This window comes from Oncorhynchus keta, chromosome 24, assembly GCF_023373465.1.
Source record: "Oncorhynchus keta strain PuntledgeMale-10-30-2019 chromosome 24, Oket_V2, whole genome shotgun sequence".
Classification (NCBI taxonomy): domain Eukaryota; kingdom Metazoa; phylum Chordata; class Actinopteri; order Salmoniformes; family Salmonidae; genus Oncorhynchus; species Oncorhynchus keta.
Window position 1 is genome coordinate 32,484,014 of NC_068444.1, and position 14,157 is coordinate 32,498,170.

Consider the following 14,157-nt stretch of genomic DNA (forward strand, 5'->3'; position numbering starts at 1 on the left):
ATCTTGTCAACAGTTAAAATGTAATGTAACACTCCAATAACTGTCTGGGCCGATCATATCTGACTTGCCTACAATTAGGCCTACTATCTATAAAATGACAAAGGCCACACCTTAGGACAAACCTGATACTTTCACTTTTGGTGCTGTTTTCTATACCACTACAAGACGTAGCTAATTCACATTAAAACATGGGTTTTTGGAACACTTCACATGTGAAATTCATGACTTTTTTCAGTAATGGGTTTGCAGTAAAGCATGCCTTATCAGGCCTTGTAGCACAGCCTCGGGCCTCACCTCCAAATATCATCAGTTAACATTAAACCAGCTATACACCTCTCTCTCCTACTGCGCCACACATTGAAAACCGCCACAACAAGAGAACTAGTTACGATCACTGCTTAGGCTCAAGGAATAAGGTGGAATAAGGCTCTCATACAAAGGAGGAACTTCTGGGTGCTGGAAATACAGATGAAAGGCCGGAGCAGATATTGAGTAAGTAGCAGAGGCCTACACGTCCAGTCCCCAGGTCTCACAGACTGTACACACTCTAGCCGTTGCTGAGAACACAGAGATGGCTGTGGAAAGACGAGTCAGTGATTGGAAACATGCTAATTAACAGCTCTGTAACATGTAGGAAAGCCTTGATGTTTCTGTATAGGCTATAGCCTACTGCCAGCATTTTACAAAGTTAACAGCTGTGGAATTAGGGAAAGTGTTGTATTTCAAAACAGTTTCATTGGTTGTTCTATGAAAAAGCTGGCTATACAAATCTGAATATATCTTCTAAATGGGCTTTCCCTGTGTTATTTCAACTAGGCAGTCTTCATAAAAATAGAATGAAAATAGAATTTACGGACATATTCAATCTCTCTCTATCCCAGTCTGCTGTCCTCACATGCTTCAAGATGGCCACCATTGTTCCTGTACCTAAGAAAGAAAGGTAACTGAACTAAATGACTATCGCCCCGTAGCACTCACTTCTATCATCATGAAGTGCTTTGAGGGACTAGTCAAGGATCATAACACCTCTACCTTACCTGTCACCCTGGGCCCACTTCAATTTGCTTACCGCCCCAATACACAGCCGATGCAATCACAATCGCACTTCCCAATCCCATCTGGACAAGAGGAATACCTATGTAAGAATGCTGTTCATTGAATATAGCTCAGCATTCAACACCATAGTACCCTCCAAGCTCATCATTAAGCTTGAGCCCCTGGGTCTGAACCCTGCCCTGTGGAACTACCTGACGGACCTCCCCCAGGTGGTGAAGGTAGGAAAAAACACCACTTCCACACTGGGGCCCCCAAGGTTGCGCCTGGGAAACTCCAATGGAATAGTATTAAAGCCTACTGTGTATCAGAGATACTTTTAAGGGGGTGGGAAACTCCATTGGAATTGTATTAAAACCTACTGTGTATCAGAGATACTTTTAAGGGGGTGGGAAACTCCATTGGAATTGTATTAAAGCCTACTGTGTATCAGAGATACTTTTAAGGGGGTGGGAAACTCCATTGGAATAGTATTAAAACCTACTGTGTATCAGAGATACTTTTAAGGGGGTGGGAAACTCCATTGGAATAGTATTAAAACCTACTGTGTATCAGAGATACTTTTAAGGGGGTGGGAAACTCCATTGGAATTGTATTAAAACCTACTGTGTACTTTGCCCATACGTTGCAAATGGCCTTGCGGTGCATTCTGGGTACACACCGACAAAGATAGCTATTTACTTCTTGAATGAGAGCTATGTTTCCATTAACTTGTCAAGTGATTTTTTTCTTTACATATAGAACGTGGGAATATAGAATCGATGCGACATTTTCCTGCTAGGGTGCATATCCATTTAGCTATATTGTGTCGATAAAAACAGCTGGACATCAAGATGTCACCCCACCCAATAAAACAGATCTGTAAAAACCTACACCATCTAATAGAAGTGTAATGGTTGAAGTGTTGCCATTATCCATTTAGGCAAATTGCGCATGAATAAATTGGTGACAGTCTGTATGCCCTCCCACTTTTCATGTCTCAGGTAGTCAGGGAAAGCCAGAACGGATAGAATGCAATCATTTACTAATATTTGCCATATTCTAATTAAGATATAAGGCATGAAGGGTTGTGGTATATGGTTCTGAACACAGACCTTAGCCGTGGTATATTGGCCATTTATTCCAAACTCCCGAGGTGCCTTATTGCTATTATAAACTACTTACCAACTTAATTAGAGCAGTAAAAATAACTGTTTTGTCATACCCGTGGTATACAGTCCGATTTACCACGACTGTCAGCAAATCAGCATTCAGGGCTCGAAGTTTATAATCATTCTTATGTCACCACGTCCATGCCATGGTGAAACTCCTGTAGGTCTGAAATAATTAGACGAAACTTGCTAGCCAACCAGAAAAGCAAGGCAAACCAATTCAGTCATTCTTGAAAGTCAGGACAATACTTGCCTGCAAATATTTTTTTTTTTATAGTAGAATCTTTTTTATTTTGCAAGCAGTAGACATTTAGAATTAAATATGGAGTAGAGCTTCAAGTACGTTATGACATCACGTGTATCTTGAAAAGTATTCAGCCATCAAAATGTATTAGATTTTTTTTTCTGCAATAAGGGTATACAAAATACAAATCCACCCGTTGAACAAATAAAAATGTTGTTGATCTTTATAAAATGTATTCTATATCTGCCTTTTCCATTACACGTAATGTTGTTTTTGCCGACATTGCATTTTGTAGAATAAACCTGGGTCAATGGAAACCTGCCTAATGGGAGTCAATTGGGCACTAGCACAAAAGAAAACAACATGATCAAGAATTGTGTGAACAAGGTCAACATTACAAATCTTTTCCAGGATTTGAGATAATTAACTTGTACTCTGTAATAGGCCGTCATTGCAAATAATAATTTGTTCTCACCTGACTTTCCTAGTTAAATAAAGGTAAAAAAAAAATACATATATATATTTCGTATAGCTTAGAAATCGTGACATTACTAACTTTCTAGGAAAATAGGAAGGTTTCTTGACACATAACCTGACTTTTAGAAGGGATTGTGTGACGATTAGTTTTGCAATCGCGTGACACAGCATTACAACGTGAACGCGATTGTTCAACAGTTTGCTGGGTGGAGCGTTGTTATCATCTTCACCTTCTTCTTCTTCTTATGTTCCCGAGTTTCTGTGTTGTGGGTTTGTATGTGTGTGTGTATTTCAGGAAATGGCTTCCTGGATTCCAAATCAGCTGCTTTGGAATCCAGGAAGCCATTTCCTGAAATACACACACATACAAACCCACAACACAGAAACTGGGGAACACAACACGCCCACCCCAAAACTTGCAAACTCCCATTTTGCAACAACTAAACCAACACACATCCCCAGTTACTAAACTCGTGAGAGACCATCGGCGACCACGTTCACCGAACCCTTCACACAGTGAATCTGTATATTGTATCCTTGTACAATCAGAGCCCACCACATAAGGTGGCGGTTCTGATTGTACATTTGCTTTAGAAACACTAAAGGAGTATGGTCAGTGAAGACCAGTACAGGCAATGTACTGGAGCCCACATATACCTCAAAAAACTGTAAGGCTAGCAATAAAGCCAGTGTCTCTTGTTCAATGGTGGAGTACTTTGACTGACACGAGTTGAACTTATGGGAGAAGAAACTGATGGGCCAATCCACTCCCTTTTCATCTTCCTGCAAAAGAACCGCACCCGCCCCCACTATACAAGCGTCTACCGCCAACTTAAAAGGTTTGTCAAAGTTGGGGGCGGCAAGCACTGAGGCACTACAAAGTAGCGCTTTGGCAGACTTAAAAGCATAGTTACATTCCTGGGACCACTCAAATGGTACTTTGGGACTAAGCAGAGATGTAAGGGGAGCTACCGTTGAAAAAATCTTACAGAACGTACGATAGTACCCTACCATCCCCAGGAATCTGTGCAACTGGTGGCGAGTCGTGGGAGCAGGAAAAGCAACAATTGCTTCCACTTTGCCAGTTATTGGGCGCACTTGACCTCGTCCCACCTGCTTCCCTAAGTAAGTCACAGTAGCCTTCCCAAACTCACACTTGGCAAAATTGAGGGTCAAAGAAGCATTCTCTAACTGCTGAAACACATTTTTCAAGGTGGCGAGATGTTCAGACCAAGTAGACAAATGAATCACCACATCATCAAGGTAAGCAGTACAATTTGGCACTTCCGCAGCACACTAGGCGCTGAAAAGTAGCAGGTGCATTACACATTCCTAAGGGCATCATAGTCTATTGTACAAAGTTATCAGGCGTCACGAAAGCCGGGATGTCAGAAGCTCGAGAGGTCAGAGGCACCTGCCAATAACCTTTTAGCATATCTAATTGACTAACGTAAGCAGCAGAGCCAATTCTATCAATGCAGTCATCTAAGCGAGGTAGAGGAAAAGAATCAGACTTTGTAACTGCATTTACGCGACGATAGTCTGTATGTCAGCGGGACATACCGTCAGGCTTAGGAACAAGAATACACGGGGAACTCCAGGAGTGGTTACTGGGTTTTTCCATGTCATTCTGTAATAAATAAGCTACCTCCCATTTCATTACCTCCCTTTTCTTAGTGTTAACCTGGTACGGATGCTGACGTATAGGAGCAGCGTTCCCCAAATCCACGTCATGTTCCAAGATGGACGTGTGACTTGGAACGTCCTGAAACACATTGAGAAAACTATTTATCAATAGGATAAGATCATTAGTTTGATTGTTATCCAAATGTTCCATTTGAGAGGGTAACTTTTTCAGCATCTCCGAATTACATAAGCGTTGACGCTGCTGTAACGTATGGCGTAACTCCAACCCGTCCTCCTTATCATCATCTATGTCCCAGCCAGGCTTCAGCACCACCGCAGCCACACTGGAGACAGCGGGCTGGACCGGCTTACCTGAGGAGCTGTCTGGAGAGTCACGCATATAATATGCTTTCAGCATGTTAACATGACACACTCGGGAAGAATGCCTACGATCTGGGGTCTTTATCACATAATTGGTGTCACTGAGTTTCTTTTCCACAAGATATGGCCCAGAAAAAAACGTGCCGACAGAGATGAGGGGATTGGCAACAAAACTAAAACTTGATCCCCTGGTGCAAAAGAACGGCCAACGGCCTCTTTGTCATGATGTAAATTCATGTGTTTTGAGATGAGGAGAGAGACTTTTGGGCTAAAGCACATGCGGCGTGCATCTCTCCCGCATCTTACTGACATAATCCAACACAATTTTAGGGGTGCTACTGGGTGTAGGAGATAGTATATGCTCCTTCAAAACTTTTAGCGGTCCCCGTGGGGTGTGTCCAAACACAAGGTCAGCAGGGCGGAACCCTAAGGACTCTTGTATTGTTTCCCTGATAGCAAATGGGACAACCCCTCATCCCAATCGGTACTGGTATCCATGCAATACGTGCGTAGCATCGCCTTTAGTGTCTGATGCCAGCGTTCGAGGGCTCCTTACTCTCTGGATGATACGGACTGGAGATCTGATGGGAAATACACAGCGTCTTTAACACATTTGAGAATAGTTTTGACATAAAGTTGGTTCCCTGATCAGTTTGGATTACTTTAGGGAGTCCAAACGTAGAGAAAAAACTTCACTTGTGCCTTCACCACAGTCTTAGCCGTTATAGTATGGAGAGGGATAGCCTCTGGGTATCGAGTAGCACTGCACATTATTGTTAGTAAGAACTGGTTACCTGACCTGGTGTTTGGTAACAAACCTACACAATAGTTGATTATCACTCGTTCAAACGGTTCCCCCACCACAGGAATCAGGCAAAGCAGCACACAAGGAACTGTTTGATTCGCTTTCCCAGTGAGCTGACATACATGAAATGTTTTACAAAATTGGACATGGTTAGACTTCAAACCTGTCGAGAAAACATGTCGAAGGACTCGGTTATAAGTCTTCGTGATCCCCAAATGTCCAGACCACGCCTGGTCATGGGCGAGTGACAGCACATGCTGTTGGAATGATGTAGGAACAACCACTTGAAACACTTCACTCCAGTCACTAACTGTTATGAGCTGCCCATTTACGCATCAAAACTCCTGCTTTCATAAAGTAGGCGGTCTCCCTAGTTTTAGCTTCCTCAATGGAAATTACCAAAGCAAAACACTTGCGAAGACTGGTGTCTCCCTTTTGACATTGAATCACCTTCTCGAGGGTGACAGACAAAAGAAAGTCAGGTAATTGGAGCGCAATTTCGCTTTCCCCTGCCTTAGTTTTTACGGGGGTAAAAACCGTCGGCCTTGCAGAAGGAATACTCGGTGCATTGTCTTCTACCTCAACATTCTCAAAAATGGAACTAGACAAATCCACCACATCTCCCAGCTTGTGAGATTGTGCCCTCATTAACACACAAGCACGAAAAACATGGGGAAATGCTTGAACCAATTTATCATCTGCAGTTTTGATTTTTGGGTTGTCTATTACTTCTAACACACGAGTCAATTTACCAACAGCGATATCGTTCCCTAGTACCAATGTGACTCCTTTTACTGGCAGTGTAGACACTACACCAACACGGAAACGTCCTGATACCAAGTCTGACCCTAAGTGGACCTAGTGTAATGGTACAGATACGTTTTTTGTCTCTATACCCTGTAATATGACATGCGAGCCACAATATATTTCAGGGGACGAGGGTAAAGCATCAGTAACAATTACTGACTGGCTTTTGATCCACTTGTTCTCCAGTTAAGGAAACACAACCGGCAGAGATAAACGGAGCATAGAAAGGATCCGGTTTCCCAAATGTTGAATCAATAAGTAGGTCCAACGGCCGAGGCAAAGACTGGACTAAACCCACGCATTTTAATTTAGGGGATGGTGACAGGAACTGTTTCGGTTTATTTTTCTAAACCTGGCAGTCCGCAATCACTTGACCCTTTTGGTGACATTAAAAACATTCACGGATTTCGTGCAAAGGCTTAGGGTCGTCAGAGGAAAAGCGACCCGAACGTGGCACTGATGACGTAATCGTTAGGCCTTCAAAACAAGGCATACCAAAGACAGTTTTGTGCGTCAAAGCGTACTCATCTGCCAACACTGCTGCCTGGGCCAATGTCGCCACTTTCTGTTCATTTAAATGAACTACAATTCTATCAGGCAGGTTTCTTTTAAATCCCCTGACAGCATCAACTCCTGAATATCAGCAAAGGTGTTAGATTTGCTGGCTGAACACTAGCGATTCAACAGAGACTCTTTGTCCCTAGCAAACTCATCAAAAGTAAGGTGAGGGTTTTTTGTGGTTCCTGAAGTGCTGCCTATAAGCTTCAGGCACCAACTCATAAGCCCGCAACACGGTTGTTTTAACTATATCGTACTGTAAACGGTCTTCCAGGGAGAGAGCGGCTACTACTCCCTGGGCTTTCCCAGTCAATATACATTGCAACAGGAGATGCCAAACCTTGAGTCGCCAATGCAACGCAGCGGCCACATGTTCAAACGCAGAGAAATAGGAATCAATTTCCGACTCCCGAATTGGAGGGACTAAAGCATTAAAAAAAAAACGTACATCGAAGTGGGCTTGATGATGGGCAGGCTGTGGAGTCGCACTGGAGCCAGCGTCTAGCTCCAGTTGTCAGATCCTCACCTCCATGTCGGCTTCTATTTCCATTTTCCTAATTTCTAAATTTAACTCCACTCCACTCCATCCGCGTGTCTAACATGCTCTTTATCTTTTTGCTCCATTTCCAAGCGGCCAGCCTCACCTTTAGCCTAGCGGTCCCGTCTGAACGACCCGACGCGGAAAATAAAGGGTCGAATTGGGACAATGTAAAGGGGGTCCGATCAACCCCTTCCTCCTTGCCGTCCTCCGACTTGGCATTGGAAGGTCTACCCGTCTTCTCTCCTGAAGCCTCCCTCTCCTCATCTTTCAACAATATTTTTTTTTTCCTCACTAAACCCTCCCTGACTAGCACCAAAAGCTCAGCCTTTAGGGCTTTCTCGGGGACAAAGAGTCCATAATGGTCAGCTATGGTGCAAAGGTCTACTATATGCAACCCCACCAACCGATCAACAGAGGGCGGTTCAATAAACTTGGAGACGGCTGAGGCAGCCATTTTGTACACAGCAGCCTACTGAACACACGTAAACTAAACAAGTCACCCAAACTCACAACCTACCACCACACCTCAATCACAAAGAGCTCAGAGCAGCGGAGTCCTGTGGGTTTAATGATCCCGGATGAGCCCCAATTATGTTATGTACGCCTCTTGGTGGAGGGAATGCAACACCCTGCTCCAACTCAACTCCCCACGGAGCAAAAAAAAGGCATGTGATTGTAGGTGCGAGTAAGGATGACAGAGGCAGAGAATATTACCGTTTACAGGGAATGTATTCTTCCTTCGCACGGTAAGGTGGGGAATAGGGGCTGGACGGAACCAAAGGAAGATCAAGTTAAAAATCCCCTCTCCTACCTTACCCGCACCTACAATCACATACCTTTTTTTCACTCCACAGGGAGTTGAGTTGTAGCAGGGTGTTGTGTTCCCTACTCCAAGAGGCGTATGTAACATTATTCTATGATATAATGTTGGTTTGCAAACAAACGTTGAAAGTGCATGCCGCCACCTACTGTGCTGGAGTGTGTGGTCAATCACGGTTTACAACATTAGCTCCACATTTCTAAATTATCCTATTTAAATCAGTGTTACCGAGAAACTAAAAAGAGCTCTACTGCCTGGCGGAGCGTCGTACATTACGCCATGAATTTTCATAATGGGATTCGTAACTACGCCTTTTTCTAATATCTCTGACTACATTTCCCAGAGACACGAATACGCATACCCTTTTCAAAAGCGACGCTGAAAGTGACGTCTTTGTTATGCGACCTGTGGAGAAATGGCGAGCGGCAAAAAGAGTGCACTTCTCTCCTCTTTGGCGGATTATGGAGACGATTCAGAGGCAGATTCCGACCCAGAGGTAGAAGAAACAGGTAGATACTTTGCTTAACTACTGATACTGATGGCATAGAAATGAGAATTTCGGCCCCAAATCTGTTGTAACTGAGACGAAAGTGGGTAACCGGAAATCGCTTTGTGTAGTTCAACAATGTTGTTGGCTAGCTTGTAACAGTAACGTTAGCTAGCTAAAGATAAATACTATATTGAGGTGTTAACTTTAACGTTACTGTTCTAACTAACTTTGTCCCCAGCACGGTAAACAAACACGGAATTATTATCGTTATCTAGAAAATGGCGTTGTGTGAGCCTGTACAGAATATACTTTATAAAACGTAAGGTTAACGTTAGCTAGTTTTGTGTGGATGTAGAGGCATGTCAAGATGCCATCATCACCGTCTACGGTAGTATCTGAATCATATACATATAATTATGTTTCTATGATCTGAACTCTAACTGCACACTTGTTGCTAGATCACAAACTACGGAAACGTACTGTACCCATAGATAACCTATTTAATTACTAGAGGGCTATGTCGTACGTAGACGTTAATAGCTCAAGAATTGGGTAAAATTGCAGTCATATTGGTCAGGGAGAAATCCAAACCAGTCTAATTGGAATTAATGACAGTAGAGGCATACTCCTGATTTTACTTATGCAGAAATATACAAGTAATGCATGTGAACCTAAAATATTTTATATGGGTTTTATACACATTTTCTGAATTACGACTAATGTAAACAGACCATGAATGTCGAATTAATTTTCTTGGAGATCTGTGTTATTATGAGATACAATATCAGTACTTGTTGCATTTACAACTTGTCTTATCAACTGATTTCAGCAAGTATATGGCTGTGGATTGACTGCATTGTTTGAATGGAATGTTGGCATATTGGCAGTAACGTTTTAACAATTTATGTAATCATTCCTGTAAAACAGTGTAAGCTAGCCAGACAATCTTATCACAGCACTGGCAAATCATGGTTGACCAACAGGGCTTTGAAACTACGTTTTTGGTCCACCAGCCACTGTGGCAGATGGATTAAGAAATCTACCAGCCACTCAGATTTTTTACCAACCATGAAGGTCAGTCAATTTGGAAAATGTCAAGTACTTTGAAAGTTTCTTTAAGTGCAGTCGCAAAACAATCATCTCTATGATGAAACTGTCTCTCATGAGGACCGCAAATAATAAGAAGAGACTTGCTTGGGCCAAGAAACATGAGCAATGGACATTAGACCAGTCTGCATGTGTGGTTCCCACCGTGAAGCATGGAGGAGGAGGGGGTGCTTTGCTGGTGACACTGTCTGTGATTTATTTAAAATTCAAGGCACACTTAACGAGCATGGCTACCACAGCATTCTGCAGCAATACACCGTCCCATCTGGTTTGCGCTTTGTGGGACTATCATTTGTTTTTCAACAGGACAATGACCCAATACACTCCAGGCTGTGTAAGGGCTATTTGACCAAGAAGGACAGTGATGGAGTGCTGCATCAGATGACCTGGCTTCCACAATCACCTGTGGAGTGATCAACTCAATTGAGATAGTTTGGGATGAGTTGGACCGCAAAGTGAAGGAAAAGCAGCCAACAAGTGGTCAGCATTTGTGGGAACACCTTCAAGACTGTTGGAAAAGCATTCCAGGTGAAGCTTGTTGAGAGAATGCCAAGAGTGTGCAAGGCTGTCAAGGCAAAGGGTGGCTACTTTGAAGAGTCTCAAATATAAAATATATTTTTGATTCAACACTTTTGTGAATACTACATGATTCCATGTTTTATTTCAAAGTTTTAATGTCTTAACTATTATGGGGCGCCAGGGTAGCCTAGTGGTTAGAGTGTTGGACTAGTTACCGAAAGGTTGCAAGTTCAAGTCCCCGAGCTGACAAGGTACAAATCTGTCGTTCTGCCTCTGAACAGGCAGTTAACCCACTGTTCCTAGGCCGTCAATGAAAATAATAATTAGTTCTTAACTGACTTGCCTAGTTAAATAAAGGTAAAATACATTTTAGAAAATAGTAAAAATAAAGAAAAACCCTTGAAAGAGTAGGTGTGTCAACTTTTGACTGGTATCTAGGTGGTTAGAGCCCTGAATGCTGATTGGCTGACATCTGTGGTATATTAGACTGTATACCATGGGTATGACAAGTTATTTTTACTGCTCTAATTACATTGGTAACCAGTTTATAATAGCAATAAGTCACCTCTGGTAGAGGTCGACCGATTTATGATTTTTCAACACCGATAATTGGAGGACCAACAAAAGCCGATACCGATTAATCGGACGTTTTTTGTGTTTTTTTTTAAAATTTAATTTGTGTTTATTTATTTATTTTAATATTTGTAATAATGACAATTACATCAATACTGAATGAACACTTTTATTTTAACTTAATATAATACATAAATAAAATCTATTTTGTCTCAAATAAATCATGAAACATGTTCAATTTGGTTTAAATAATGCAAAACCAGTGTTGGAGAAGAAAGTAAAAGTGCGATATGTGTCATGTAAGAAAGCTAACGTTTAAGTTCCTTGCTCAGAACATGAGAATATATGAAATCTGGTGGTTCCTTTTAACATGAGTCTTCAATATTCCCAGGTAAGAAGTTTTAGGTTGTAGTTATTATAGGACTATTTCTCTCTATACCATTTGTATTTCATATACCTTTGAATATTGGGTGTTCTTATAGGCACTATAGTATTGCCAGCCTAATCTCGGGAGTTGATAGGCTTGAAGTCATAAACTTGCTTGAAGAGCTACTGGCAAATGCAGGAATGTGCTGTTTGAATGAATGATTACGAGCCTGCTGCTCCCTACCACCACTCAGTCAGACTGCTATATCAAATCATAGACTTAATTATAATATAATAAACACACAGAAATACAAGCCTTAGTTTCCGGATTTGACCGATTAATGACCTATCATTTCGAAAACAAAAAGTTTATTCTTTCAGTGAAATACGGAACCATTCCATATTTTATCGAACGGGTGGCATCCCTAAGTCTTAAATATTGCTGTTAAATTGCACAACATTCAATGTTCTGTCATAATTATGTAAAATTCTGGCAAATTAATTGCAGTCTTTGTTAGGAAGAAATGGTCATCACACAGTTCACAACGAGCCAGGTGGCCCAAACTGCTGCATATACCCTGACTCTGCTTGCACAGAACGCTAGAGAAGTGACACAATTTCCCTAGTTAAAATAAATTAATGCAAGCAGGCAATATTAGCTAAATATGCAGGTTTAATAAAATATACTTGTGTATAGATTTTAAGAAAGGCATTGATGTTTATGGTTAGCTACATTAATGCAACGACAGTGCTTTTTTTCACGAATGCACTTGTCAAATCATCACCTGTTTGGCAAAGTAGTCTGTGACAAATTAACAGGCACTGCATTGATTAAATGCAACGCAGGTCAAGCTAGATAACTACACATGGTTGATGATATTACTAGTTTAACTAGTGATTATGTTAAGATAATATTTTAATGCTAGCTAGCAACTTACCTTGGCTCCTTGCTGCACTCGCATAACAGGTGGTCAGCCCGCCACGCAGTCTCCTCGTGGAGTGCAATGTAATCGGCATAATCTGCGTCCAAAAATGCCGATTACCGATTGTTTTGAAAACTTGAAATCGGCCATGCAGATTTAATCGGTCGACCTCTAACCTTGGGGGTTTGTGATATATGGCCAATATACCAGGGCTAATTGCTTAAATATATCCCACCTCTCTCATCAACACGACCTGGCTGTGGAGCTGTGCGCACTGTGATTGAAGTGAAGAAATGTTTAGAAGCGCTGCGCATATAAAAGTTGTCTAATTTACTCAAGTCTACTAAAGTGATCCTTTGTCCTCATGTTTCTTGGCTATTGACATTGTTTTGTTCGCAAGCTAGGTTGTTTTGCAATATCTGTGTATTCTTCTGCGAAGACACATTGGCTACTAGTCATATTCTCATATCTCACAGCCCGGCACACTGACTGACGACTCCAGTGCCCTTTTAGATACGGTAACCTGTTGGCTTTAAAGGGGCAGCTGAACATGTTCTCATCTGATTTTATTTTTTTGGTTTAAATTCTCGGGTCACAAACATTTTTATAAAATTGAGCAATTTACCGCATCACTTCTTACTAGTAATACATCTACCTGGTCACCCCACATAGCCTGGTTCCTCTCTAGGTGTCTTCCTAGGTTTTGGCCTTTCTAGAGTTTTTCCTAGCCACCGTGTTTCTAGACCTGCATTGCTTGCTGTTTGGGGTTTTAGGCTGGGTTTCTGTACAGCACTTTGAGATATCAGCTGATGTACGAAGGGCTATATAAATACATTTGATTTGATCTATTGTTTGAGAAACATTACAAAGCATGCTCATTTGTTTTTTGTATCTTCTATATACCACCCCTACCATGTCACAACACAACTGATACGCTCAGATGCTTTAATAACAAGGCATTCCAGGTGGCCACCCCATGAAGAGAGAATGCCAAGAGTGTGCAAAGCTGTCAAAGCAAAGGGTGGCTATTTTGAAGAATCTTATATAAAATATATTTTTATTCGTTTAACACTTTTTGGTTACTACATGATTCCATATGTGTTATTTCATAGTTTGGATGTCCTTACTATTATTCTACAATGTAGAAAATAGTACAACATTAAGAAAAATCCTTGAATGAGTAGGTTTCCAAATTTTGACTGGTACTGTGTATGTTTGTGTATATATTAGGGTTGAAACGGTACGTGTATTCCTATTTGAACTGTTTGGTACAGGGTGCATGGTTCGGTATGCACTGCAAACCGAACAATACATTAATCGTATTATAGCTAGGAAAAAATATAATTGTAAAAAAATATATATTATTGCGTAAACCAATGGTGTATAAATTGACGTGGGAAAAATATCCACATAGTAATAAAGTTGTTATAGTTGTCTGTAGCTCATTGGTTATTTTACTCCAGCGAGAACAGAGCTGGGAGACCGTCATAGCAGTAATTAGCTTATGAAGGAATTAGCAGTTAGCAAAGGAGCAACATGGAATGCATTGGTGAGCCAGAACTAGAAGACGCCCTAGTATCATTCAGGTCTGGGAACATTTCTGTTTCCCTGTAAACTATAATGGGATTGCCAACGAGGGGTGGATTAAACATCAACAACGTGTTGGCTCTGTTCATTACAGATAGCCTGTTAGTGGTGGATATAACATCTACATGT

The 14,157-nt window shown here is 41.5% G+C and overlaps 1 protein-coding gene across 4 annotated transcripts in view; it reads left to right on the forward strand.

Annotated features, from left to right (window-relative positions):
- Positions 1-8,804: 8,804 nt before the first annotated feature.
- The window catches only part of sap30bp (SAP30 binding protein), a 43,895-nt gene continuing 38,542 nt past the window's right edge, over positions 8,805-14,157 (forward strand). For all 4 annotated transcript variants that reach the window (XM_035734458.2, XM_035734459.2, XM_035734460.2 and 1 more), the window contains exon 1: positions 8,805-8,972. In XM_035734458.2, coding sequence (XP_035590351.1) covers positions 8,879-8,972 — 94 coding nt within the window. In that variant the 5' untranslated portion in view covers positions 8,805-8,878. The remainder of the gene's footprint in view (positions 8,973-14,157) is intronic.